Consider the following 26,089-nt stretch of genomic DNA (forward strand, 5'->3'; position numbering starts at 1 on the left):
CATCAGATTTCTGTGATTGTCATATATCGATGGAGGGCTCATATGTTGCGGCCTGCAGTGAACTTCAGACTCCGCCTCAGCCAATGCAAGAATGAGGCTTTTGTGGCCCAAACGTGGAGGCTGGGAACCAGAGGAGCAACCCGGCTCACCTTACGCCGCCCTGGTTCCCACACTGCCCTGAGGATGCTTTATTATTATTATCCTTAACCCTTAATCTCCACCGTGCTATTACCCGACACCCCAAGCTGTACATCACGAGGGCAGTGTGTAAACATCTGCACCGAGCTCCCTCCTGAGATTTCCCAGAAGAGCGGATATTCCCATCTTGCTTGTGTTTTTCCTCCTAAAATGACAGCCAGGTAAAAAAAAAGCAGTCTTTCCCCCAAAATGACAAAACATTCCGGATCATTAAGTTCATCATCATGTCTTTTGGGGCCTACACCACAAAATTTGGTGGGAAAACGCCCCCTCGATATAATTAGGCCACCCACTCAACTCCAAATGGGCACCTCCGACAGCATTACCGCCTTTGTACTGCCACCCAACGCATAATGGCTGCCCCCATTACCGCCGTTGTACTGTACACAGTCATTAAAACACTCGTGGCGAAAATGTCGTGTTGCTCAGTTTCCCTCCTCGCTACCCTGACTGCGTGCAATCCCAGCACATGAGACAAGAACAACACTACAGAGGCTCTTTCTCACGTCCACACAGTCTCTCTCTCATGGTGCCACCAGCCGTGTGTCATGGAAAAGTACTGCAGCAGCAGAAGAAGAAGAAGCACCAGGGAGGGCCGTCGTCAGTCGCATATCAGACGGCCTTGGACGCACGCACAGTCATCCAGACAATAAAAAGATAACCCCACCAGCTTCTGGTTTTCCGAAGGCAGACATCGTTATCTGCACCCCGAGGCGGGGTCGTCTAACAGATTTGTTTGTGCCCTCCAGCTGGAGGCGAAACCCATTACAGGTACAGATTGATGAGGCAGCTCAAGGATAGCCAACGCGTATTGCAAATGGATGTTGAAGCGATACGATTTTTTTTTTTTTTATAGGTCGTGGTCCAACGTAAACGTTTAGTGGGCCATCAAGCTTTCATTAATGTCGAACCCGGATCCCCATTCCTTGTGTGCACACCTCCAGACTTACTGCTGCTTTGCCACAAGGACCTTGCTCCAACCTTGACTGAGCCTCGCTGCTTAAATCAAGTAAATAGCACCCGGCCTAAAATGGATCACTGTAGGACACCTGTCACTGAGACATTGGGTTATATAATATTACCCTGTGCAAAGACAGGGTTGCTAAGAGGAAAAGTTTCTATCAATTAAATGACAATATTCAGAAATTCTTTGAAAAATGCTGATTATAAAATCTGTTTCCAATTGTGATATAGTCCTGATTAACTCAAACTGTCAGGCTGCGTGAGAGGCAGACAAGAGGTTCCTCTTTTCAAAGAGGAAAATCTTTTAGTTGTATCAAAATAAAATCAAGTGAGAGAACTGAACAATGAATAGGAAATGACTTCAAGGAGAACGTCAAACAGATAATAAAAAACATGCTGTTGATGGCTGGATGGGGAAAAATACAACTAAACAAAATCAGCTTTGTAAGCAATTACATGTACTTTTGTGGTTTCGGATAGCTGAGACCTTCTGACACAGTGCCTCGTTGTCTGTTGAAGGGTCAAGTGCAAGGTTAAGTGACTTATCTGCACCTTTTAGGGAATTTCCTTGTCTTTATTTCTTTGTTTCTGCAAATCTGAGCCCTTGTTTACTTTGGACACACAAGACAACTTGCCGACTTGGTATGATACATTTGCTGTGATGGTACGTTTAATATACATAACACATAATTCTTTCTATTTACTAAACATGGAAAGTATCTATTTGGTGAAAAGTTTGACGACAGCGCTCTCTAGTGGCGTTTTGTGTTTCTTTTTTTTCCTTCGGGGGTGCACTTCCGCTGTAACGTACGTAACATCCGGTTGTGCAGCAGCCATTTTCTCTGTTCGGGCACGTCTACTCTGACGCGAGAACAACTGCCGTTCCACCTCAACAAAAACACTCGAATATACTCACCATGGCTTTATTTCGACTTTAAACTTGTTTGTAAAAATATATTAACATCTAAAAACGCCCGTCCAAGGCAAGGACAGACTTTCCGTAATAAACGCCCCGCGTTGAAGCGGGCGAGAGGGCCGAGAGAGCACTATGTCGTGCAGCGAAAGCTACTTGGCTATCTTTCGCTATTTGACGGACGAGCGGGAGCCGTACGCGCCTGGCACACCGGGCAACACCAAGCGCAAGATCCGCAAAGCGGCAGCCTGCTACGTGGTCCGCGACGGCACCCTGTACTACCAGCGGCGACTCAAGGGCCAAGACGAGTTCACCGAGCTGGAGGTCGTGCTGCGGGATGAGCGGAGGAAGGAACTGATCGAGCAAACGCACGTCCTCGAAGGAGGAGAGCACCTCAACCAGCAGCTCACTTGGGAGGGCATCTCGCGGAAGTACTGGTGGAGAGGTAAGAGCGGAAAACGAGTAGTAAATAATAATTTAGTTTTGGGGATAAAACAGTAATATGAGCGAGAAAATGTCAGCGTTTCGTATCAAACACATCCCCCCGGTGGTCACTGTGACGTACACATGAGTTTTGGCACCATCCTCTGGTCATAGCGGCATTGTTTGACTTGGAGGTTTCCAGCGTTTCCATCGCTGATGGTTGTTTTTGCCATCCACCGTAGGTATCCTGAAGCACGTCAAGGATCACATCCGCGAGTGCACAACCTGCAGCGCTCGCCGTGGGGCGGATGACAGTTTTGGGGGGGGCGGCCGGGCGAGGAAGCGCAAGACGGTCGATAGAGATGACGACGATGACGATGATGAAGATGAGGAAGAGATGGAGGTGGGAGAAGAAATTGATGATCTCTTCCACACAAAGTCAAGATCCAAGGTGGCAAAGACTTCAGATAAGCAGGAGCTGGTTTACGTAAGTATTGTTAGCACATACACTCGGAATGGTGTAGTTCATGCTGAGCTGCGTGTGTTTTTTTTTTTAACCCCCAGGTGAACAGCAAAGGTGAGGTGAACCAGTTCTTGTCCAATCATGGCCAGACGGTGTTGGACAAACTCAACCAACAGCGACTGAACAATCACTTCTGTGACATCACGCTGCTGATTGAGGGTGAGGAGTACCGGGCGCACAAGGCGGTGTTGGCGGCGTGCAGCGAGTACTTCAATGAGCTCTTCTTCGAAAAGGGCGCCGCGGCCACGCACGAGGCCGTGGTCGACCTTGCCGGTGAGTTGGCATCTATGCTTGTTCGGCGTTCAACCAGAATAGAGTTCTTGGGGATTTCTTTCTGCATCGAGTACCCGTTGATTTGGTGCGTCCGTACGATTTTGCTGACTTGGCCTCAATCCAGTGCCTCAACTCTTGCCCTTCTCTCTATCCAGGGTTCACCAAAGACAGCTTCCTGCCCCTGCTGGATTTCTCCTACACGTCCATGCTGACGTTCAACTTCAGTGTTATGGCGGAGATTGCCAATCTGGCGCGCCACCTGCTGATGCCTGAGGTGCTGCAGATCTGTGAGTCGGTGCACAAGCAGGTGGAGGAGCAGAAGCTGGTTCTGTACCAGCGCGAGGACAGCCATGCTGTTTTACCAGAACAGACAGCCGAGCCCACCCCCGACGAGGCGGGCTCTTACACGGTCACCATACAGAGCGACGGCAGCGCGGTCGTCACCCAGGCCGGGCTCGCTGTAGCGGGGGAGTCTTTTGCCATTGTGGCGCCCGCGGGCACGGAGCAGCCGGTGGCGGTCACGGAGAACAACGAGACCCTGACGCTGATCACGCACCAGGCCGCCCTCATGGGCGCCGAGGGGGAAACCATGACGGTGGTCACCCACAGCGGTCAGGCGGGAGCCACCGAGTCCCTGGCAGTGGTATCCGCCTGCCTGGCGATCGAGCAGCCAAACGGGGCGGAGACCTTCCTTTTAAACATGGAGGCGGCAGAGGAGAAGTCTGCAGAAATGAACACAGAGCTTCAGAACCAGGTGGACAACGACACACCCAAATTGGCCACCGAAGCACCAGAGTCGGCCCCCGAAGCCCTCGTTCCGGCGCCCCCGAAACGGAAACGAGGGCGTCCGCCCAAGGTGAAGAAAGATGTGGTGATGGAGGAGATCGCCCCGCCGCCCGAGGAGGAGGCAGAGCCGTCTGCCGAGGACGACAAGCTGGACACGGCGAGCGATTCCAACCAACGGCGACTGCGGCAGCGCTCCATTGGCGAGGGTGGCTACGCTCGCCTCCATATGGGCCTGGATGACGACGACGAGGGGAAGAGCTCCATCGTGGCCCCTTGTGCAACCCCCGCCCTCAGCCCTAAGGTATGCTCTTCTATGACCCAATGACTCATGTGTTCACACTTGACTTCATCTGAGAGACGGTTGTTGTCTTGGTAGGCACTGCTCTCTTGGTTAGCAACAGAGTGCAGGTTAGTCCAGTTGATTGCAGTCATGCTGTCATGAACCCCCACAGGTTCCCTTATTTACTGCACTCCCCACAAACATTGTTGCAGGTGGGTCCGAGGCCAGGAAAGAGGGGGCGGCCTCCCAAGCAGCTGGAAGAGAACCCGGTGAAAGAAGAACCCGGGTCTACGGAGGACAAGGAGCCAGATGACGCAGAAGCCGTCACGGCTGACGACGCTCGCTCCACAGGGGCCGCGGACGTCCCCGCCCCGGCGGCATCTGATGGCGTGGATGGCGAGGTCCCGGCCCAGGGCGCCGTGGAGGGAGAGCATACGTGCTTAGAGTGCGGCTTATCTTTCCCACGCCGCTACGCCCTCATCATGCACGCCAGGAAGCATGACAAAAGTCGCGGATACAAGTGCAGCGTAAGCAGAGGCCTACTTCAATTTGAACTCTGCCCTACTTTGCCTTGACGCGCTAATTCCTGCCATTCGCAAAGTTAAAAGTAAACGTGTTGTGTGTTTCAGCTGTGCAGCAAAGACTTCCAGTACGCCGCCTCTTTGCGCGCCCACCTTGCCCGCCACAAGCAGCAGAGCGCCCAGAGGGCGCCCGCCTCCAAATCGGCGTCCTCCTCGCATGTCGCCGAGGGCGGCCAGGACTCCAAAGCGGCGACCTGGTCGCACACCAAGCGCGAGTTTGTGTGCGACATTTGCGGCAAGACGCTGCCCAAGCTGTACTCGTTGCGCATCCACATGCTGCACCACACGGGCGTGCGGCCGCACACATGCAAGGTGTGCGGCAAGAGCTTCGCCCACAAGCACAGCCTCAAGATGCACCGTGTCCTCCACGACGTCACCAAGCAGTTCCAGTGTCAGTACTGTCACAAGTCCTTTGTCAGCAAGCGCAGCATGGAGGAGCACACCAGCCTTCACACCGGTCAGAACACGCCACTTAACTGAAACTCTGAATCTTTCGTTTGAAAAACCAACATTCCCTGATTTGAAACCCTCGCCTTTATTTGAAAGCATCATTTTGAACTTGAATCTTGACTTAACATTTGCTTCAAACGCTAGCTGAGGCTTTTACTGTCATTTGACCCGAAGCCCAACCTTTACCCAAACGTACATTTTTGTTTGAAACCCTAACCTGAAAGCTTTTCTTGTTTGCATTGCACTCCATGTCCTTTCGGCGCGGCAGGCGAATCCAAGTACCTGTGCAACACGTGCGGGGCCACGTTCCACCGAGCCTCGGCCTTGAGCAAGCACCTGAAGAAGCACAGACCCAAGCCGGACGTTCGTGCCTTCGCCTGTTCCCAGTGAGTGCCCTTCCTCATCTTTTCCACGCAAACGCTGTTTGGGCACTGACGACCGACCGCTCGTGCGCTTTTCGGCAGCTGCGAGAAGCGCTTCTACGAGGCCAAAGACCTGCAGCAGCACATGAACAAGCACATGGGCCTCAAGCCCTTCCAGTGTCAGATATGCGGCAAGTGCTACAGCTGGAAGAAGGACTGGTACTCGCACGTCAAGTCACACAGCGTGGCGGAGCCGTTCAAGTGAGTCTCGGGCCAAGACTTCCGGCCTTGTATAGAAGCCAAATGTTGAAAATACCTGGCTCGCTCCCGTTTCAGGTGCAACGTGTGCGGCAAGGAGTTCTTCGAGAAGGCGCTGTTCCGGCGTCACGTGAAGAAAGCCACGCACGGCAAGAAGGGTCGCGTCAAGCAGAACCTGGAGCGAGAATGCGAGCACTGCGGCAGGAAATTCACGCAGCTCAGAGAGTACAGAAGACACATCAACAATCACCAAGGTGACACCCGGGCTCATTTTTACACAAGCACAAGAAGTAACACAACAGCTGAACGACACGCAACGTTTGTGTCTTTTCTGTTTTCTTCTCCTCCAGGCGTGAAGCCGTTTGAGTGCGTGACGTGTGGCGTGGCGTGGGCCGACGCCCGCTCCCTGAAGCGCCACGTGCGCACGCACACGGGCGAGCGGCCCTACGTCTGCCCCAACTGCAACGAGGCGCACATCGACGCCCGCACCCTCCGCAAGCACATGTCCAAGTACCACGCCGACAGCCTCCCCTGCAAGATCATGCTGGAGAAGGACACACTGCAGTTTCACAACCAGGGCACGCAGGTGGAGCACGCCGTCAGCATCCTGGCGGCCGACCTGCCGCCCGAGCTGCGGCTGGCGCAGACGCCCGCCCCGCCCGCCGGCGCCTCCTCCTCTGAGGAGATCGAGACGGTGCTGATCACCGAGGAGACGGTGGAGACGGTGGAGGCGGTGGAGGCGGTAGAGGCGGTGCAGGCGGTGGAGGCGGCGGCCGACGGCTCACTGGCCACGCTGTCCGACCGGGGCATCATGCAGGTGGTCAACTACGTGCTGGCGCAGCAGGCCATGACGGGCATCCGGCTGGACGAGGCGCCCGACGCCATTCAGACCATGGAGGTCGAGGTGGCCGAGATAGAGTAGAAATATTTGTTATCCTGGACCTTTGTTTTTATTTAGCTTGAACCGCCCTTTCAACTGTGTAAATAGCTTTGGACAAATAGGAGGAATCGAGGCTTTTTGGGCTTCTATCATAAGATAATTAAAAAAACAATGCCACTGCATTATCCCTTGTTTTTTTTAAGCCAGTTTTGTTTGCTTGTGTGTGTGTGTGTGTGTTAATGGACTCTTCATTAAAAGCATATTTAACTAGTTTTAAAGTGCTACACTAAGTAAAAAAAGACAAAAGAAGTATGACCATTGGTGCAGCATTTGAAGAAGAAAAAAGAAAATGGCGGTGTACCTAATGAAGTGTCCGTGTGATTCCCTCGTTAAGTGCAGGTGCGTGAAAACTTTTAGCTTCTTTTGGACGTGAAAGTGGCTAAAAGTTTTCACGCAGGTGCACTTAACGAGGGTCACTTGGAAAACATGTTGGAACGCGGCCCTGAGGACTAGAGCTTGACACCTGTGACCTTTGACCATGATATTTCTCTAATAAAGTGGCCTGTCATGAGGTACACTTGAAAATGGCGGTGTACCTAATGGAGTGTCCGTGGGATTCCCTCGTTAAGTGCAGGTGCGTGAAAACTTTTAGCTTCTTTCACGGTCAAAAGGAGCTAAAAGTTTTCACGCACCTGCACTTAACAAGGGTCACTTGGAAAACATGTTGGAACGCGGCCCTGAGGACTACAGCTTGGCAACTGTGACCTTTGACCATGATATTTCCCTAATAAAGTGGCCTGCTATTTGGTACACTTGAAAATGGCAGTGTACCTAATGGAGTGTCCGTTTGATTCGCTCGTTAAGTGCAGGTGCGTGAAAACTTTTAGCTCTTTTTGGACGTGAAAGTGGCTAAAAGTTTTCACGCAGGTGCACTTAACGAGGGTCACTTGGAAAACATGTTGGAACGCGGCCCTGAGGACTAGAGCTTGTCACCTGTGACCTTTGACCATATTTCCCTAATATAGTGGCCTGTTATGAGGTGCACTTGAAAATGGCGGTGTACCTAATGGAGTGTCCGTGTGATTCCCTCGTTAAGTGCAGGTGTGTGAAAACTTTTAGCTCTTTTTGGACGTGAAAGTGGCTAAAAGTTTTCACGCACCTGCACTTAACGAGGGTCACTTGGAAAACATGTTGGAACGCGGCCCTGAGGACTACAGCTTGACACCTGTGACCTTTGACCATGATATTTCTCTAATAAAGTGGCCTGTTATGAGGTGCACTTGAAAATGGCAGTGTACCTAATGGAGTGTCCGTGTGATTCCCTCGTTAAGTGCAGGTGCGTGAAAACTTTTAGCTCTTTTTGGACGTGAAAGTGGCTAAAAGTTTTCACGCACCTGCACTTAACGAGGGTCACTTGGAAAACATGTTGGAACGCGGCCCTGAGGACTACAGCTTGACACCTGTGACCTTTGACCATGATATTTCTCTAATAAAGTGGCCTGTTATGAGGTGCACTTGAAAATGGCAGTGTACCTAATGGAGTGTCCGTGGGATTCCCTCGTTAAGTGCAGGTGCGTGAAAACTTTTAGCTCTTTTTGGACGTGAAAGTGGCTAAAAGTTTTCACGCAGGTGCGCTTAACGAGGGTCACTTGGAAAACATGTTGGAACGCGGCCCTGAGGACTACAGCTTGACACCTGCGACCTTTGACCATGATATTTCTCTAATAAAGTGGCCTGTTATGAGGTGCACTTGAAAATGGCAGTGTACCTAATGGAGTGTCCGTGTGATTCCCTCGTTAAGTGCAGGTGCGTGAAAACTTTTAGCTCTTTTTGGACGTGAAAGTGGCTAAAAGTTTTCACGCAGGTGCGCTTAACGAGGGTCACTTGGAAAACATGTTGGAACGCGGCCCTGAGGACTACAGCTTGACACCTGCGACCTTTGACCATGATATTTCTCTAATAAAGTGGCCTGTTATGAGGTGCACTTGAAAATGGCAGTGTACCTAATGGAGTGTCCGTGTGATTCCCTCGTTAAGTGCAGGTGCGTGAAAACTTTTAGCTCTTTTTGGACGTGAAAGTGGCTAAAAGTTTTCACGCAGGTGCGCTTAACGAGGGTCACTTGGAAAACATGTTGGAACGCGGCCCTGAGGACTAGAGCTTGTCACCTGTGACCTTTGACCATATTTCCCTAATATAGTGGCCTGTCATGAGGTACACTTGAAAATGGCAGTGTACCTAATGGAGTGTCCGTGGGATTCCCTCGTTAAGTGCAGGTGCGTGAAAACTTTTAGCTCTTTTTGGACGTGAAAGTGGCTAAAAGTTTTCACGCACCTGCACTTAACGAGGGTCACTTGGAAAACATGTTGGAACGCGGCCCTGAGGACTAGAGCTTGTCACCTGTGACCTTTGACCATATTTCCCTAATATAGTGGCCTGTCATGAGGTACACTTGAAAATGGCAGTGTACCTAATGGAGCGTCCGTGTGATTCCCTCGTTAAGTGCAGGTGCGTGAAAACTTTTAGCTCTTTTTGAACGTGAAAGTGGCTAAAACTTTTCACGCAGGTGCGCTTAACGAGGGCATGTTGGAAAACATGTTGGAACGCGGCCCTTCAAGGACTGGAGGCCACACCCCCACTTTCTGATTGGCTGTTTGATCTGTGACGTCACTCAGACACTACATTAGGTACACCACCATTTTCAGGTGTACCTAATAGGCCAGTTTATTAGGAATAGGATTACCATGGCCAAAGCTGAACTGAAAGTGAAAAGTATCACTTTAGGAAGTGATTTGTTCACTCTCGTTCACTGCAAAAAGTAAAATATTTGAGGTATTTATTATAATCAACAGCAGTCAAGAAAGGTAAATATTTATTTAGGATTTTTATCAAAATAGCCTCAATGTATTTACAGTAAAAATTGTACAAAAAAAAGGAAAATTTAACAAATCTGTCTCTAGTTCTAACTTAATGTCTTATTCTCTGATGACAAAAAAAAAAAAAAACTATACAACATGTACACATTAATCCAATGTAAGAATCCTCAACCAAATACAACATAGGAGTGGCTAACACTTAAATTGAAATGATGCTCCTGAATCCTGTACAACAACACTTTGGCCTATAGGTGGCGACACACCAGCTAAATATTGAGATAGAGGTACTTGAAATGTACAATCAGGACTTGGAAATGCATTTTTAAAACACTTTTAACATTTCTTAAGTGCTCTCAAGAAATCAAAACCGTGCAGAAGAAGAAGAATAAGTGCACGTCTATTTAAAAAAAAAAAAAAATTTGGGAATGTTCTGGGCGATTTTGTTTGGGTCCAGTACTACTCTCCCTCCTCCTTGATGCGCTGCTGCTTGTTGCGGCGCGAATCCAGGTCAAAGGAGAAGTCGGACCAGTCGTCGCGTTGCGGGAAGGAGATGGTCTGGCGCAGCGTGAAGCGTACAGCGTCGATAACGCGCTCGCCGCGCGCCTCGGATGAGCTGACGGCGGAGGCCCCGCTGGTGGTGCGCACGATGTGGGGCGGGGGGGAGAAGTCCATGGCCTGCCGGTGCTCCAGGATGCCCTTCCAGATGGCATGCTGGTATTCGGCGGGGATCTTGAGCCGCGACAGGTCCTAGCGGTCATGACACAGGGGAGCAGCATTAGGCGTGGCGGGGCTCCACTCGCTTGCGATTGACGACGGTTGAGGGCTCACCTCCATGTTATAGTTCTCAATCTGGTAGATGTTGCTTAAACCCTGTGCTGTGAAGTAATCCAAGCAGCCTGCGCAGCCCAGACGAATGAGGAAGCTGCCAGGTGAGGGGGAAGGGAAGGGGACCAAAAAAGAACAAAAAACAAATCTCCATTAGTCAAATTTTAAGCAAGTGTTCGGAAAATATCCTCGTAAACATACACCAATTTTCAGAGAAATCAAAATACTACAAGGAATCCGTTTTTTGTTAGCTTCATATTTTTTTTAACTCTACCCTGCACTCTTCCATATTCGAATCAATGTGTTTTTAATGCCATTTTTGTAGAGTAATTCACTTCTATGATATTATCTAACAATGAGTTGTTATTTTTTTGTTAACAGTCATTTGGTTCTAGTAGAAGAAAAGTTTGAATCTTTACGCTTCCACTCGAGCTGTGTTTATTTCCTCCGGGATGAATTTCGACTATTTTCTTTTTAGCGGGGTACCTGGAGATGCTGCTGTCCATAGGGTACGGAGGAGGGGGGGTACAGTGCGAGGAGGGCACCAGGGGCAGCTGGGGCTGCAGGGCGTGAGTGGGACTCAGTGAACTCATGTCAGCGCTCATGGGGATGTGAGAGCCCATCATAGGAGTCACTGCAGAGACAAAAGCAGTGGCGGTCGGTCAGCCGGAAAAAGTTCGACCTGAGCTCGCTTCTAGAAATGATTTTTCTCCCTGTACAAGAATTCTCTAACAGCTTTGCCATGGGTTCAAATTTTCACAATTATACAGAATTTCGTCCCAGAGGAAACTTTTTCTTTTTGACATTGCAGTGGTGAGGGCGAGTGCTGATGGTTGTCTGTACCCTAACCCTAACCCTAACCTCTGTATGCCCTGTGATTGGCTGCTGGGATAGGCTCCACCCCAAAAAGCGCTATAGAAAATGGATAGATGGCCACATCGCCCTGCCCTAAAAATGAATACGGGTGTGAGGTGGGACAGGAAGTGGATCAAGCAAGCGGCACTTACTGTCGGTGAGGCCGCCGGACATGCCGGAGGGGGTGAGCGTGTTGCGCTGCTGCGGGTTGATGAGCTGACTGACTGAAGGAAGCTTGTTGACTTTGCCGTGAGGTGGGGAGTTGGAGCCGTAAGACGGCTGAGGCGCCATTGACGTTCTGGGGGCAAAGGAGAAGAGACATTAGAGCAGAAAATACTTGCAGAGGTAGAACTTGAAAAAAGATTGAGTTTGGACATTTTTGTATTTAATAGATCATTTTTTTTTGCACAAGACAGCTTTTGAAAAATATATTTATAGATTATATTTTTTAATGTGTCAATAAGAACTTTAAAATGTATGTATACAAGTCAGTAAAGACAGATATCGTGGCTCTGTTTTGCAATACAGTAAAAAAAAAAAAAAATTAACCTTGCATTCACTATTAAATTTTAGAATAATAGTTTGACATTTTCCCAATTTTAAAAAATATATTGAAAAATATTTCAAGCCTCAAGACCAAGTTTTTCAAGGTACACAGCATGTCTTTTGACATTAAACAGAAATGTGAATATTAAAATAAAACCAACAACCAAAAAAGAACCACATAATAACCCAAACAAAAAAAGCAAATTTATTAGCATTAGCCACAAGAAAAGAGAATCTGTTTCAAACAGAAGAAAAAACATTTTCTTGTTTCCCCAAACTGTCCTGCAGTGACTTTACAAAATATGACCAGCATTTTGTTATAACAAATAATAATATTAAGACCCATGACCCACCCACACCATAACACAAATGAGTCCAGCTCTGGCGATGAAGCAACACATACACACGAAACACATGCAAACTCATCCAAAGAGTCCAGAAAAAGGAGTGAAAAGAGGAGGAGAAGGAATGAGGAAGGCTCAGGAGGAGGTGCAGCGCCACCTGGCGTCCCCGGCGGGATCCAGTAACTGACTGCCGAGACGCGTTTTGATCACACTGCAACAAGGGACCAAACACACAAAAGCAACCCGTCAAGTAGTTGACCGCAAAGATCTGAAGTTGCACCACTGAAATTGGCCACTAGAGGGCACAACGCCATCACAAAAAGAGTCAAGGAAAGCTGGAGAGGCAAGAATTGAAAATAGAAATTGCCTGTTTCTCAAACTTTGACTTGCAACACCAAAAATATCCGCTGCTTGGTTCTACTCACTGTTTCTGCAGAAGGTTCTGCTGCTGCTGCCGGTATGACTCAATCGTGTGCTGCGGCAAAAACTGCATCAGCTCCAGAGACTCTTTGATCTTCACCAGAATCTCGTAGATTTCCCGTCCTTTTATCTGAAAGGACAAGGCCGTCAAGAGGCGGGCGGGCGGGCGGGGCGGAAAAAAACGCTCAGAACCGAGGAGGAGATACTCACGGGCAAACAAAACACCTCCTCGTCCGTGGATCTTCTCTTCTTGATGGCCGACATTTGGATGCCGTGAGACACCTGTCGGAAGGCTGGAAGAGCCGAAAGATGAGAAGACGTAAGTGTGAGAAGCGGCGACGTTTCAGGTCTACTATGGCAGAGTGATGAGCGAGGGAGCCGAAAGTTGGACAGATCGTCACCACAAGGAGGATTCGTAACTTTTTAAGGAAGAGAAACAAAGAAGCCGCAGAACCCGTCACCAAGCCCCCCCAAGCTCTACTTACGGCGCTTCGTACCGTCACTGCTCTTTGTGCCGTCCGTGATGTGCTGCTTACGAATGCTGTCCTCGTCGGCCTTGCGGTCGCGACCCGGACATGCGCAGATACGGGCCTCGAAACAGCGGCGGCCCAAAACCTGACCGCTACGTGCACACAAAGTAAGGCTTTTAATTTTTTTCCAGTTTCCTTTGTAGTGCGCCACTTACTCTCTGGTCTCCAGGGTGACGATGATGAGGATGGGTCGCCGGTTCATACCGCCAACGCAGCTGGAGTTGCACATGAAGTTGTACAAGATGGTGGTGAACTCCGTGCCGACCTGTTGGCCGATGGGAAGTGAGGTCATTTCTGTTCCTCAAAAAAAAAAAAATCCCAGAGATGGGCAGAAAGTTTCCCACCTGAGGCGGCTCGTAGGGAACCAGCACGCTTTGCCTCCCAGTGATGGAATCCTCCACGTACTGGGCGTGGCTGTTCCCCTCCACACGGATCAGGTGACTCGGAGGTGCGATCTGACCTGGTGCGGAACACGCCGGCGGTCAACACACGCCATGAGAAACCGACTCGTCTATCAATCAACTGACCGTCGTTGAACTCCCGGCTGAGTTCGTGGTTGGGGCAGCGCTTGACCACCTCGGTGACGTGTTCCGCCTTCTTGTAGACGGGCATGGCGCGGATGACGGCGCCCTGCGGTGGGGTGGTAAGAACCTTGATCTGGATGGGACATGTCTTGGCGATCTGGCAATAGAGCTTCTTCAGTTCTGTGGAGTACTGAAAGGCAAGAAAATGACGTCAGCCGACATTTTTCTACTGTTGGTTTAGCATTAGCATCATGTGCACAAAAACAACAAGGCTGGAAGGGAACACCTGTTGACTGGACCAACCCAACCCTGCCTTGTTTCGCCCTCGGGCAAAAAGGAGGTTGGAGACAAGACTGTGATTACCACCCACTTGAATACGCACGCACGCACGCATTTTGGGCACCCTTGAAGACGTCTGATGGAAAGCCTGGACTACTTCCGAGCGGCTCCATAAAAACCAAGCCTGCAGCCGCAATTAAACCGGGCCTGGCTTTTATCTTTTTTTGGGGGGGTGGGGGCACACGAGGCTTAGGGTTAAGGCTTCTAACCTTGTGCGCTCCCTTCCTTCCTAAATTTCCTTTCTTCATGAAATAAAAAAAACAACAACCATAAACCTCCAAATATATGCATTCCCTCATCCTTCCTTCCTTTCACTCTTTCTTCCTTTACATTGGCGGGCGAGCGATCCGGCTGAAAGTGTAACAAAAACAAGAGGCGGTGGCAAAGACGGATAGCTGCACTCGAACCCGACACTCCCCTGCACGCCGCCGTCGCTCTGCTAAATGAGGCGAAAAAGCTTTTCTGATTCGAGGAGGGAATGGAGCTGAATGTGATGGGACAAAGGGAGGGAGGGAGGGAGGGAGGGACTGGTCAAGGGTGTCCAATTGGGGGCCAATTTTCCACCTTCCTAGCATGCGTTTATTATCATAGTTCTGTTAGGTGATTGATTTTGAACGATTAAAAAAAACATCTATAGCTCCTAACTTCGACAATAAGAGTGTCATTTTGAAAAAATGTTTGGCAGAGATGGTTCTCTGTATGCTGTTTACAATAATTACAAGCTGCGGCTTTTTGTGTAGCTGCAGGCTAAAAACAAAAGCCGCAAAACACACCGAGGAGAAAAGATCTAATCTTTCTAAAAGTTTGTTTAGATGATATCAAACTATCCCTGGCTCGCACCCACCCGGGAGGAGCGCGAGGAGAACACAACACACCAACCATCCCTGCCCTCCAGCTACAAACTTTTCAGCCCAACTATGCGCTGGTTTGCTCAGCGCTAACAGCTAATGCTAACGGTTGAATGATGGCATTCAGCGGTGGGGGCACTGAGGCGTGTCATTTTGTTGCTCACGCTGACAAGCACTTTTTCCAACTCAACGGCCCAATATTATTTCATTTTTAAATCATAACGGGAAGAGAGAGGAAAGGATGGAAGGAAAAAGGCAAGTTTTGCATACATGACATCACAACTCGTATGTTGTAGCTATGTGTTGGGTCTACTCCGTCACTAGGGCGGGCCACGCGAGCGAGCGAGTGCGTTCCCGTACAGATGCAGGTCCCGGCAGGCCCACCAGCTGCGGTGTTCCAGTGGCGCTGACAGGCGCTGCGGGCGCATGCACCCCAGTCAAGTCCTGACAAAACAAGGACGACGTGGCGCCTCTGGTCTTGTCTGCTTCATACCTGACAAGTCGCGTCTTGCCTGCAGCGTCAATAACGTGAAGGACTCGGGCTTTTTCCTTCTCTCGTTTTTTTTTTTTTTTTAACCATTCTTCACTGACATTGAACTCTAGTGAGAATCATTGGAATTTGTCAGGGGAAAAAAAATGCTGGTGGTGATGAAGCAGCATGTGGTTGAAGGTTGTGATTTGGTGGCATACACAGCGGGTGAGAGATTCTATTTCTGTTAGGCCCCAAAAAAGGTGTTGTCAAAGGTATAACTTTCTTTAAAAATGAAATGAATCTAACTACGAGTTTGTAAACAGTAGGCAAAAAAAGGTGACATTAGAACAATGCGAATCACTGCTTCCTGAATTTTAGACTTCTTAAACTTTTCCACAACATAAGCCCAAATCATAAAACAAAAAAAAACCTCCCCTTCCTTCGTCACCTCCTCCTCCTGCAGCACCTTCAGTAGCTTCCAGGGGCGAGTGTCAACACGTTCCCTGACACAAACAAGTCTCGGCCCCATCTCGTGAAGCGTGGGACGGGCCCGCAGATGTTCCCGGGACAAGCTGCGTCTTGCTGCCTTTCGCTGAAACACTCTTCTCTTTCAGACAAACCCTAACCTCCTCCTCCTCCTTCCTCTCCTGCGGCGCAATTGACTCGAAAAGGCAGTATTGACACAAGTCTTCCCTCCATCCATTACTGTAATCCCGGCGACCCCCTAAGACACTGGGCAAACAGCGCCAATCTTCCCAAGGCACAATAGGAGCCGAGGATAAGCGCCATTCATTCCGAGCTGCCAGATCAGTGATGGAGGAAGAGGAAGAAGGGTGGGGAAGGCTTTTCGGGGAAGAGGTGGACTGGAGGTGTTGTGTGTCACCCTGGTCTTCCCAGACAGGAAGCGGTGAAGCCAGCCATGGGTTGAGGATTAGCTGCGTCGTCTCCCTCGGAGCGTTCGGCAGATGAAGTTCAAAAGAGGCTGACTTTTCAATGCTTTGCTGTTTGTGTTAAAGTTGAGTTTGCAGGGTGTGGCGTTGTGGCGGGAATATGGTGGAGGGTGTCACCACCTCGGCGTTCCCAGCACTCCTCGGCCCGCGTTGCGCAACACTCGACCGTCTCGACATTGGTGTGTTTTGAGTCAGAATGTGACTTCTCGCTGTTTGACGTCACGACCTGCCAACTCATTTGCTTGCCAAAATGGACGCCGGTAACAAAGATGCAGCAGCATCAAGGCTATAAAAGATTCATCCAACATGACCTTTTTTACACAAAACACAACTATGGCAGGATCTTGACAATTGCTTTCGACACAACAACTCTATGAGAGTGGTGAAAACAAAACCTTGAGAAGTATGTTGAAAGGCAACCGCTCGCTCTGTCATTACCAGTCGCATCTGCTACATGACCACCGGTTCTTTTCCCATAAAAAGTCAACCGGGGATGTTCTGATGTCATGAACTTATCAGATTTTGGAATGCAGTGTTGCCGTGTGAAAGTGTTCTGATGTGGTTAGATGCCACTTTGAAAGACGGAGCTTACCGTCCAGGTTGCCGACTTGGCCGTGCTGGACTGCTGGAAAGACACGTCAAAGGTGTGCGGGCCGGCGTAGTCGGTGTTGGATGGGATGGCGGGCGAGGGCGACAGGGCGTCAAAGGTGGAGCTGGGCTGAGCGTAAGGCGACGGCGCCGTGACGCCGTTCTGGGCGTGATCCGTGTTGTACGGGCTGGTGGACGTGGAGCCTCCGTTCTGGATGTTCTGCTCCATGTTCAACAGGCCCAGGTTGGTGTACTGAGACTGCGGGAGAAACAAAACAATCGTCGTTTAGTGATATAGTACAGAAATTCATTGTTCATTTCATTCAGTAGAGCTGTTCCGCTAAAATAAAAAAAATATTTTTGCTTGGTTAAAGAGAAAATGACACACTTTACTTGATAATGAAAACTTTCTTATATCGGCATTCGCTTAGCGGCTAGCTATTAGCTACTAAGGCAGTGATGGCAATTTAAAGTGGGCTCCTGACGAGTCAAGTCAGCCCGATCAACCTACTCGATCAACCTTGATCTTTATATACTGTAGGTTCTATTTAATACAGAGCAATGAGGGATTATGTGACAGTATAAATAACTCAGTTTGGTCCTGACACTTGAAAAAAAAATGGTCAAAGATCAAAGCTAAACAGTTAGGTGCTAATGGCTAATGCTGCTAAATAACTGTCCTCGCTTTCCAGGACATAAAAGATCCAAAACATATCCGTCTTCAAACACAGTCATTCCGTTCCGTTTATAAGCGCCGCATTCCGGGACGGCCATCAATCTGTCGCGGATTTATTTCCATCCCCTCCCGGAATGACCACAGCTGCCTCTTGAACCCCCTCCTCGGCCGGCTGGCCAGGTGTTACTGGACCCTTATGAAAGTCCGCTTTGACACATCAACACACAGGAGGTAACGCCGCCGCCACCGCCGGGTCATCTGAGTGCGGGCGGGATGCGGGTCAAAAGCCCGTCGAGGCCCCGCTAAGCTCCGGAAAGAGTGCCGCTTAAAAGGGTCTGGGGGACACAATAGCAGACCATGCAGGTGTTGACTTTATCCCCCTCCACCAGATTTGTGTCATATAGATCAGCGACTTGGGGAAATGAGACACCGAACTTGCACAGGTAGCATCAACTTTGGATACTACCACCATTTTATGTTAGTGCACCTGGGAGAATGGCATTTGCGGAAAAAGAGAAAAAAAATAGGGCTAGTGAGACGTTGGGATCATCATCAGCAAACACACCAAAGCCAGGAATGAATCTTACACAATTGTCTTTTCCCGGAATGAGTGACATCACTGCCTCGTCGGGTAGCGGGGGTGGCGGGCGGGGGGTGATGCTATGACGCCGACAGGCAATAATGATCAAATAACAGCGGGAAGAAAGAAAAGGCAGCAGAATAAACGCCAAGGATTTGCTGTTTAATTGACTGGAAGTCAGGATAACGCCTTTTATTAAAAAGAATCTCCTTGAAGTGACTCCACCATAATGGCCATTTAATAAGCGCCTCCGGAACATTCCGAGGACTTTGGGAATGTAAATCAACATCCTTGACAAGCTCAGCACCCTTTTTTTTTTTTTTTCCTTTAACCCCATAAAGGTTAGCAAGTCCGCTCAAAAGCTGCTTTTGAGGCAGAAGAAATAAATCAGAACTTGGCCACAAGCATACAACTGTGGTGCTAAGACGAAATGAAGGGAGGAGCTTCCTTTAGACAAGCCATTACCTTGTCTAATAGAAAAAAAAAGTGATTTGCCGCCATTGATAATACAAAAGTACCAACATTTTCGGCTGGCCATTGCCAATTACCACTGAATGGCGGATTTATCACATTTTTGAAATACGTCAGGAATTTCTGAACCAAGGGAGTGGTTAGCCCCAGTGACCACAGTGGCTGGAGGGGTCATTGAAGGGGGGGGTGCGTCTGGGTGGAGGCGGGTGTTGGCTAAAGTCGCTCTCTCGGCACCTTTGGCAGCAGGTGATTGTATCAACATCAACACACCATTACAGCAATTACCAGCCCCGGACGGCCGCATTGTCCGCTTCTAAGGGGGTTCGTGGGGGGGTGTACGGGTGTGCGTGAGGAGGCTTTGCAACCCGATCCCCCTCGGCTCTGCGGTGGGATTGAGTCGGACACCACTTAAAGACCCCCGCCCTGCGCTTTGCTTAACAGGTTGAAAGACAGTGACCCCACACACCTGTTAAATGCTACCTGCACACATGACGAAAATAAATCTTAAAAAAAAAAAAAAAAATCAGACAGCACATACAGTACACCTGTTGGCAGGATTGTAAAAAAATAAATAAATAATGTGTCTGACACATTAAAAAAATGACACCATCCAAATTTAAAGTAAATTAATTAAACAAAGGGAAATGGAATTGTACTATCCACAATTAGCCCGCTGCTGGATGCAAACTATGGTGGTGGACATTCCCCACTTCCGCCTCCAGGAAAATTGCAAAGGAACGCAAGTCACTCAGCACAAAAAAAAAAAAAAATGCCTGTGTTGTCATCGTAACCCCTGTGACCCGGGCCTCACGCTTGCACCCGAGACCCCCCCCAAAAAAAAAAAAAAAAAGCGGCTCAAGCAAGACAACCCCAGAGCAGGAAACGTTTTCAAAAGCAACTCAAGTGAGTGTCAAAATCACAACAGCGGCTCGTGTTGACATCAATCACGGCACCTGACATTCAGAGCAAAGCAACCTTGATTGCGTTTTCACAGTCAGCAACTTGTTTTTTTTTTCAATGCATTTTCACTTTTGTGCAATGAAAGGGCGCAACCAGGTGTGCTTCACCTAAGCACACCAAATAAATCATCACTTTTCACATGCTCGGGGAAACATCGAAGAACATCAAAAAAGCCTCAATTACATGTTGACACAGTCTGTGTTTTTCAAGGTGCGGTTACACAAAGAAATCAGCAAGATGTACACTTGCAGATGACAAATACGAATTCAGAAGCGGAAACTAACAGCTCATGTTAGGAGAACAAAAAAAGTTTTTGTTTGTTTGTTCTTCAAGATGAGGTCATCAAAGATAGAAATGGAATTTCAGGCTAGTTTATGCACAACAGCTTAAGGTGCAAAACAGCTATCAAGGCAATAAAGTGAACATAAGAGCAATCAATTCAAAACATTTTGCCCCTCCAACCACAAAAAAAAAAAATCAAAATGACAGTCACAGTCCAGGAAAAGTTACTAATGAAGAGAAAAAAAAAAAAAAAAACAGCAAGGAGATTTTTTTTATACAATCCCCCTCCAAATATTGTCATTGGTTTTTTTTTTTCAAGCTATGTTTGCCTTTGCCTAAAAATTGCCTAAAAAAAATCTAAACACAAAAGTGCAAGCCACTTAGCAATTACCGCAAATTAATTTTCTGTTGCTTTTTCTCGAAAAAAATATCCTTCATCCAACAATATAAAACCCAAAAAACATTCTCGGACAGACAATTGACGCTTAAAAATTTAAACGCGCGCGTTTTACCCGCACAGTCAACTGTTTACATTCTACACATGCTAACATTTCGATTTGTTTTGTCTAGCAAATCCAATGACAATTTTTTTTCTTACTTCGAATGAAAATCCAAAGAATCCAAAATTTGGGCTATTTTTTTTGGGGGGGGTAGCCTGCCAATTTGCTTACCTCGCTGTAGGGCGTACTGGTGCCCGTCTCCAGGTACAACATGTTGGCGCTGAGATTGAGCAGGGCGGCTGCTGTTTGCTCCACCGGCTCCAGGATTCCCCCCTGAAAAATCTTTACCCGACACGGAGCGCAAACGATGCTGAATCGATGGCGTGGTGGTTCGTTGGGGGGGCGGGGGGGGACTAGACGAGATGCTTATTTAGCAACGTGGACGGGCGAGGAGAAGAAGATGAATAAGCGGCTCTTACAGAATCCATGGGAGGGCTCTTTTATACCATGAAGGTGGGGGGGGGGTGTAAGGTCTACCTGTGAGCTACCTGAGTTCACGCCCATCCTGGGAAGAAGAGGCAGCGGCTACTTCAAGAACTGACTTTTGAAACACAAAACTGCAAATTCTAATGCATTGGATTGAAGTGAAACCTTGACTTAAGAGTGCCCCAACTTAAGAGGGTTGCTTACTTTGTTTACTACAAATGCAGACGATCAAATGATACATTCGTAATACAAACCGCAAACGTTTATTTTCTGTTTACGTCATCTAAAAATGCAAAAAAAAAAAAAGCTACAACAGCAAAAACAAAAAATTGCATCATGCAAACTAACTTGAGGCTCCTCGCTACTGAGCGTTTTTTCTCTCTCTCCACATAATTAGAAGTTTGTTTAGGCGGACTAATGATGCCCCTCACAAAGCTGCAGGACACTTTAAAGTGTTGATGTGTTGACCCCCGCCCCCATAGGCGTTCCCTTCCCCCAAGCCATGTAACACAAGGTGGGGCGGCTGATTGGAGACACATTCAATTAATGCTGCATAAGAACAAAAATGTCCGCCATCCCTAGCAAGGAAACAAAGGCAAAAATATTCACTGACTTTACCCAACGAGCACTCAGAGACAGGAAGCGCAAACATGTAATGTGATCCCCCCCTTCCAAGTGACGCTTGAGCCACTCCGCACCTCTGAAAAGGTGGGCCGTCGCCACCTAACCCCCCCCTTCCATGCACCCTGATAGCCCACTGACTCAACACACAGCTGATCCCCCCCCCTCCCGTGTTATCAATGTGTAAAATCAGCTGTTTGAGAGGTAGGATATAACGTTTCTTCTGCCGCTACATTCCTCAGTGTTATTCGACCCTCTGTTTGCATCCCTCGAACCTCCACCACTACACTCATGGATGGAAGGATGAGGGAGGGAGGGGGGGGGGGGGCAAGGGACATCCACTCTGATCGATGAGAGATGGGAGTTATGTTAAATTGTCGCCCTGCAGCTACAAGTGGGGGGGGGGGAAGAGGAATTTAAGATTAAACATAAAACCCTCCACCATACAAATAAGCTCCTTCAGGGCACTAAACACCAGGCTGACATTTAATGACTTAACAGAGGCACACCTCAAGGGGGGGCTAGTGGTGGGGGTGCAATATTCAACACAAGCAGAGGAGCAACCCGTGTAGACAATTAATATATTAATACTCATATATTCTTCATCCTCTGTGTAGAATGACTACACTTACTGCAGCTTACAGAGGAGAAACCAACACCCTGTATATTTGTGGGTCCGCATTATACTGCCCCCAGGTGGCCAAAGCACACCACTGACATGAAGCAAAAAATATGTAAGAAAAAATATATTCTATTCAATTTCCACTACTGTTTATTACAGTACAATATTAGAGTGCAACTTTTCACTAAATGTTTTTTTGGGAGTGCATTTAGACTTGTATCCAGAGGCACCACTTATTTTGATTGTAAAACTGCAATATAATTAATTGCTTTCAAATGACAGTAAGTATACGGTACTTTTTGGAAGTGGTGTTGGTGGGGGGGGGGGCTCGGGGGGTTCACAGGTCAGGGCCATCACTCATCAGGAGTGCACAGCCTCTCCTTGGGGGAGGTAACATCACTCAGCTCCACAAAGCAAATTTATATTTGCGACATTTCCCAGCCTGCAGCCTTCCCAAAATGGATGCCTTTTTGTATTTCCTGAGTATCACGATAAGACCACGTCGGTAAAGACATAAAAAAGCCATTTTTGGGTCAATTTGGCCATCTCAACTGTTTGAAAAGGGAAAGGAAACTTTTCTAAGCACATCGTCAGCTCCATGTATGAAGCTCCAAACCCACCACCACCACCCCGAGGGGGTTCACAGGGGTCAGAGTGCACTGGGAGATCATATCTGCCAACCCTCGCAGACAACATCTGTTGATAACGCGACTCGTGAAGCCACTCTGCATCAAAGCCCGTCCCGGGGAAATTCCATTGTTGCGAGGAGAACGTTGTACGACTTGATGACCGCAACCCCTGGAAGTCCCGAACACTTAAATCGAAAGTCACCTGCAGCTTGTTTTATTTTGTGGGCGTCGATCATCAACGTTGACCGAATGCTAAATGCTAACTAACCATTCCAGAAATGATCAGATGCAAAAAATAAATAAAATAGACGTACGAAAAGAAAGCAATATTACTCACAGTTAGCGTGTCGTCAGGCTTGTGCATGGTGATGCAGTCCATGCTGATCTGGATGGTGTTCCCCCCCGAAACGTGAGGTGGACTCTCACCGAACACTGAATGTATGGAGGAGCTAATGCACAAAAGAAATTCGAATGACAAAAAAACAAAATAATGGAATGAACTGAAACCAAAAAAAAAAGAATAAATAAAATCAATCCAAAAAATTAAACACACAGTCCAGATATATCACTTCAAAATACTTCTTCAACACCAAATATTGTACTACTTTCCTATTTAGACAGGACATTGGCGCCATCTTGTGCCTATACGTTTTTTTAGCAAATAGCTGACAACTAAAATATGTGAATTAGTGAAAATACGTTGGGCTGTAAATGTGTTCTGGGTGCACTTACTGGTCCAGCATGTCAAAGAGTTGGTTGAAGACGTCCTGGTTGAAGATCTCAGCGGTAGGCGCCACCTGACCGTGGGACGATGCGGCGAGGAAGGGGCTGTCCCTCCTCTCCCGGAGTCTGCGGGAACACCAATCACTTGGGTCAGACGCGTGGGATTTCCAAATAAAAGAGCAATAAGCCGCCGCCGCGTCAGCCAGCGCACTTCCAGGATGCCACCCAGCCGGCCGCTTGGCCTTTGTGAATATTGGCTGCGTGCGTAATGAGCTGAAAGGTGACACCTGCTTCACAACTCACGCCGCCATTGTTGAAGCTCAAGTGGCGCACGCTCGCGTCCCTCCCCGGAGACGCTCGGAATTTCCCCCCACCGCCGCCGACAAGCACCAGACACCGAATACCATCGCGACTTGTGCTATGAGTGCAGCTGGACGGGCAATGCGGATCGCAAACTATTTTAAGGGCCGCTGGAATTCCCCCCGACGGTGTCAACAAATACACACATATATCCTGTGTATGTTAAGAAATTGTTATACAGTAATATACTGTATACATACATGTAAGAATGATGGAGGGTGGTAAGGGTGGGGGGTGTTTATGGTGGGGTTCAACCCGCTGACCTTTACCAGGTCAAAGTACATCAAACCCAATTTGCCCCAAGGACATCTAGAAAACACTTAGCGCCTCTCTTTCGGCTTTGAATCACTCTGTTAAAAATATGATTGCCAACAGGACCGTAAAATGGCGGCTTGAAAGCAAAATGGTAAACGTTTGGTCTTTTTGGGTATGGCTTCTTGAGATTGAGGGCTGACATTTCAAAAGCTATTTTTGGGCGATCACACTGAACTTAATGAAGAGAATTGGCGTGATTCGAAACAGGTCGAGAGAGTCAATTGACGGATGTCTTTTGTTTGTCTGGATGTGGGTGTCCGATTTCCTCAGTCGGCCCTAGGCGAAGGCTGTCCGGCCTCCACTTAAAGACCTCCAGACAGGGAGCCGGTTCAGAGGTCAACTCTAAAAACAGGGCCGGCCCATTGTCTGCCGATGAAAATGCAATCAAAACAAACAGGCTTCTCCAGTGTCCTTATTAATCACTTGTTCAAAGATGCTCTGTCAGCCCCCCTAAGCCACTCTCAAAAAGGGCGACATGACTGCCAAACAAAAGAAAGCCGCAAGTTTCTCCCGCACTTATCCTCTGACTCCTGCAGCACGAGTGAAACAGTCAAAAGTCAAATTCTCTTTAGGTTTGGAATGCAAAGACTCGGAGAAGCAATAAGACACTTTGATACATGATGAGGTTGAACCGACTCAAATCAACAGGCAGCATTTTTTTTTTTTTTTAAAGTAAGAATGGGACCAAATATTGTGTTACAAAAGCACATGCAATGAACATCCAACTAAAAAAAGCTAGCTGATGAACTATTAAATAAGCTAGCTGTCACCGACTTCACCAATTGTCCCAAAAAGAAAAACAATTCTATAATATCAATTACCTCTTGTGGTGAAAATAAACGATTAATTTGATCAACAAATAATATTTGGCCATATCTAAAATCAACACATTTTTTGTTTAACATTTTTATATTCATAATTCATCTTTTTTAATTTGTGGTACAATTTGTACAGCTAGCGCTGGTTAAAAGTGCGCCATGTGGGCCGATCAGAAACACAAAAAGTATGAAATTCCTTTTTTTTCTTCCATTTTTCATTCAATCTACACATTGATATAAAAAGCATTTATAAAATGTAATTATAAAATATTTATTTTAATTTTTTCCTAAATCTTAAACACAATTTTAACAGCTAACTCCAGCTAGCCCCCGCTAAAACACTGTCAAAATTTGACCACAACACTCCTTAAAAGCATTGTTTTTATTTTTTTACTTTTTCAATTTGTACTAGGTAAGTTTCTATAACATTAAAAATGTGTCCACATGGCCACGACAGCCGTTTGATGACACTTAACACATGAGCTTCCGTTTGTCCAGCCGTCAGGCTCCTCACTTAAAAATACACGCCGCCGTGGCGGCAGCTGAGGAAGCAGGCGGACGCAACTGTTGCCGGGCATCTTTTGAAGGGGGTTTCCCCGCTTCTGTTATTGACTCACAATCAAAACCCCTTTTCATGTCACGTATGCTACGTTAGCGGGGTTAGCATCACTCACAAGCCCTACTTACCGGTGAAAGGGAAAGTCGGGGTAGTACTGCACAGCCGCATAGGGTGAATTCATGTTGTCATGCCAGATGGACAAAAAGATACTAGCACCACATCTAGAATGACCAATAAGCGTCAACAACCTCAAGAAAAAGTTCCCTATAAATAGAAATCATCAACGTTAAAGTGCCTGAGGGTACAGTGCAGAGTGGGGACTGCTGTGAGATGTGTTTTGAATTTAGATATTTTGGCTTCATAAGAAGGCGGGGCTTGATTGGACGGCGCGACCAATCGGTGGCTACGCTGGTGAGTGCCGCATATTACTCGCAAATTCGCAGTTGCTGGGATATACATGTCATGCCAAGTTGACCCTGTTGCCCTAACACACGTCTCCACATACACATTGCCCCCCGCCAGCGCATGTTTGTCATATTGTAA

At 47.9% G+C, this 26,089-nt stretch overlaps 2 protein-coding genes across 5 annotated transcripts; one reads left to right on the forward strand and one right to left on the reverse strand.

The window, feature by feature from the left end:
* The first annotated feature begins 1,979 nt into the window (after positions 1 to 1,979).
* zbtb11 (zinc finger and BTB domain containing 11) lies at positions 1,980 to 7,072 on the forward strand. Its single transcript, XM_088394939.1, has 10 exons — positions 1,980 to 2,519; positions 2,740 to 2,984; positions 3,062 to 3,293; positions 3,449 to 4,380; positions 4,572 to 4,886; positions 4,989 to 5,397; positions 5,659 to 5,776; positions 5,855 to 6,013; positions 6,089 to 6,264; positions 6,361 to 7,072. The coding sequence occupies exons 1-10, from the start codon at positions 2,210 to 2,212 to the stop codon at positions 6,930 to 6,932; spliced, it is 3,468 nt and encodes a 1,155-aa protein (XP_088251065.1). The 5' UTR covers positions 1,980 to 2,209; the 3' UTR covers positions 6,933 to 7,072.
* Positions 7,073 to 9,742: 2,670 nt separating this feature from the next.
* On the reverse strand, positions 9,743 to 25,833 carry tp63 (tumor protein p63). 4 transcript variants are annotated; one of them, XM_088394259.1, is made up of 14 exons: positions 25,675 to 25,833; positions 23,504 to 23,620; positions 23,109 to 23,220; positions 17,009 to 17,263; positions 13,811 to 13,997; positions 13,628 to 13,743; positions 13,439 to 13,548; positions 13,239 to 13,375; positions 12,964 to 13,046; positions 12,759 to 12,883; positions 11,596 to 11,741; positions 11,075 to 11,222; positions 10,592 to 10,685; positions 9,743 to 10,510 (listed from the first exon to the last, which is right to left on the reverse strand). In XM_088394259.1, the coding sequence occupies exons 1-14, from the start codon at positions 25,725 to 25,727 to the stop codon at positions 10,220 to 10,222; spliced, it is 1,974 nt and encodes a 657-aa protein (XP_088250385.1). In that variant the 5' UTR covers positions 25,728 to 25,833; the 3' UTR covers positions 9,743 to 10,219. The 4 variants fall into 4 exon arrangements, with proteins under 4 accessions (XP_088250385.1, XP_088250386.1, XP_088250387.1 ...); XM_088394260.1 differs by having other exon boundaries at positions 13,251 to 13,375; positions 25,675 to 25,831; XM_088394261.1 differs by lacking the exons at positions 23,109 to 23,220; positions 23,504 to 23,620; positions 25,675 to 25,833 and adding an exon at positions 20,645 to 20,897.
* Between the last annotated feature and the right edge of the window lie 256 nt (positions 25,834 to 26,089).

The sequence above is a fragment of the Syngnathus floridae genome, chromosome 13 (assembly GCF_059516105.1).
Source record: "Syngnathus floridae isolate MCC-2025c chromosome 13, RoL_Sflo_1.0, whole genome shotgun sequence".
NCBI lineage: Eukaryota > Metazoa > Chordata > Actinopteri > Syngnathiformes > Syngnathidae > Syngnathus > Syngnathus floridae.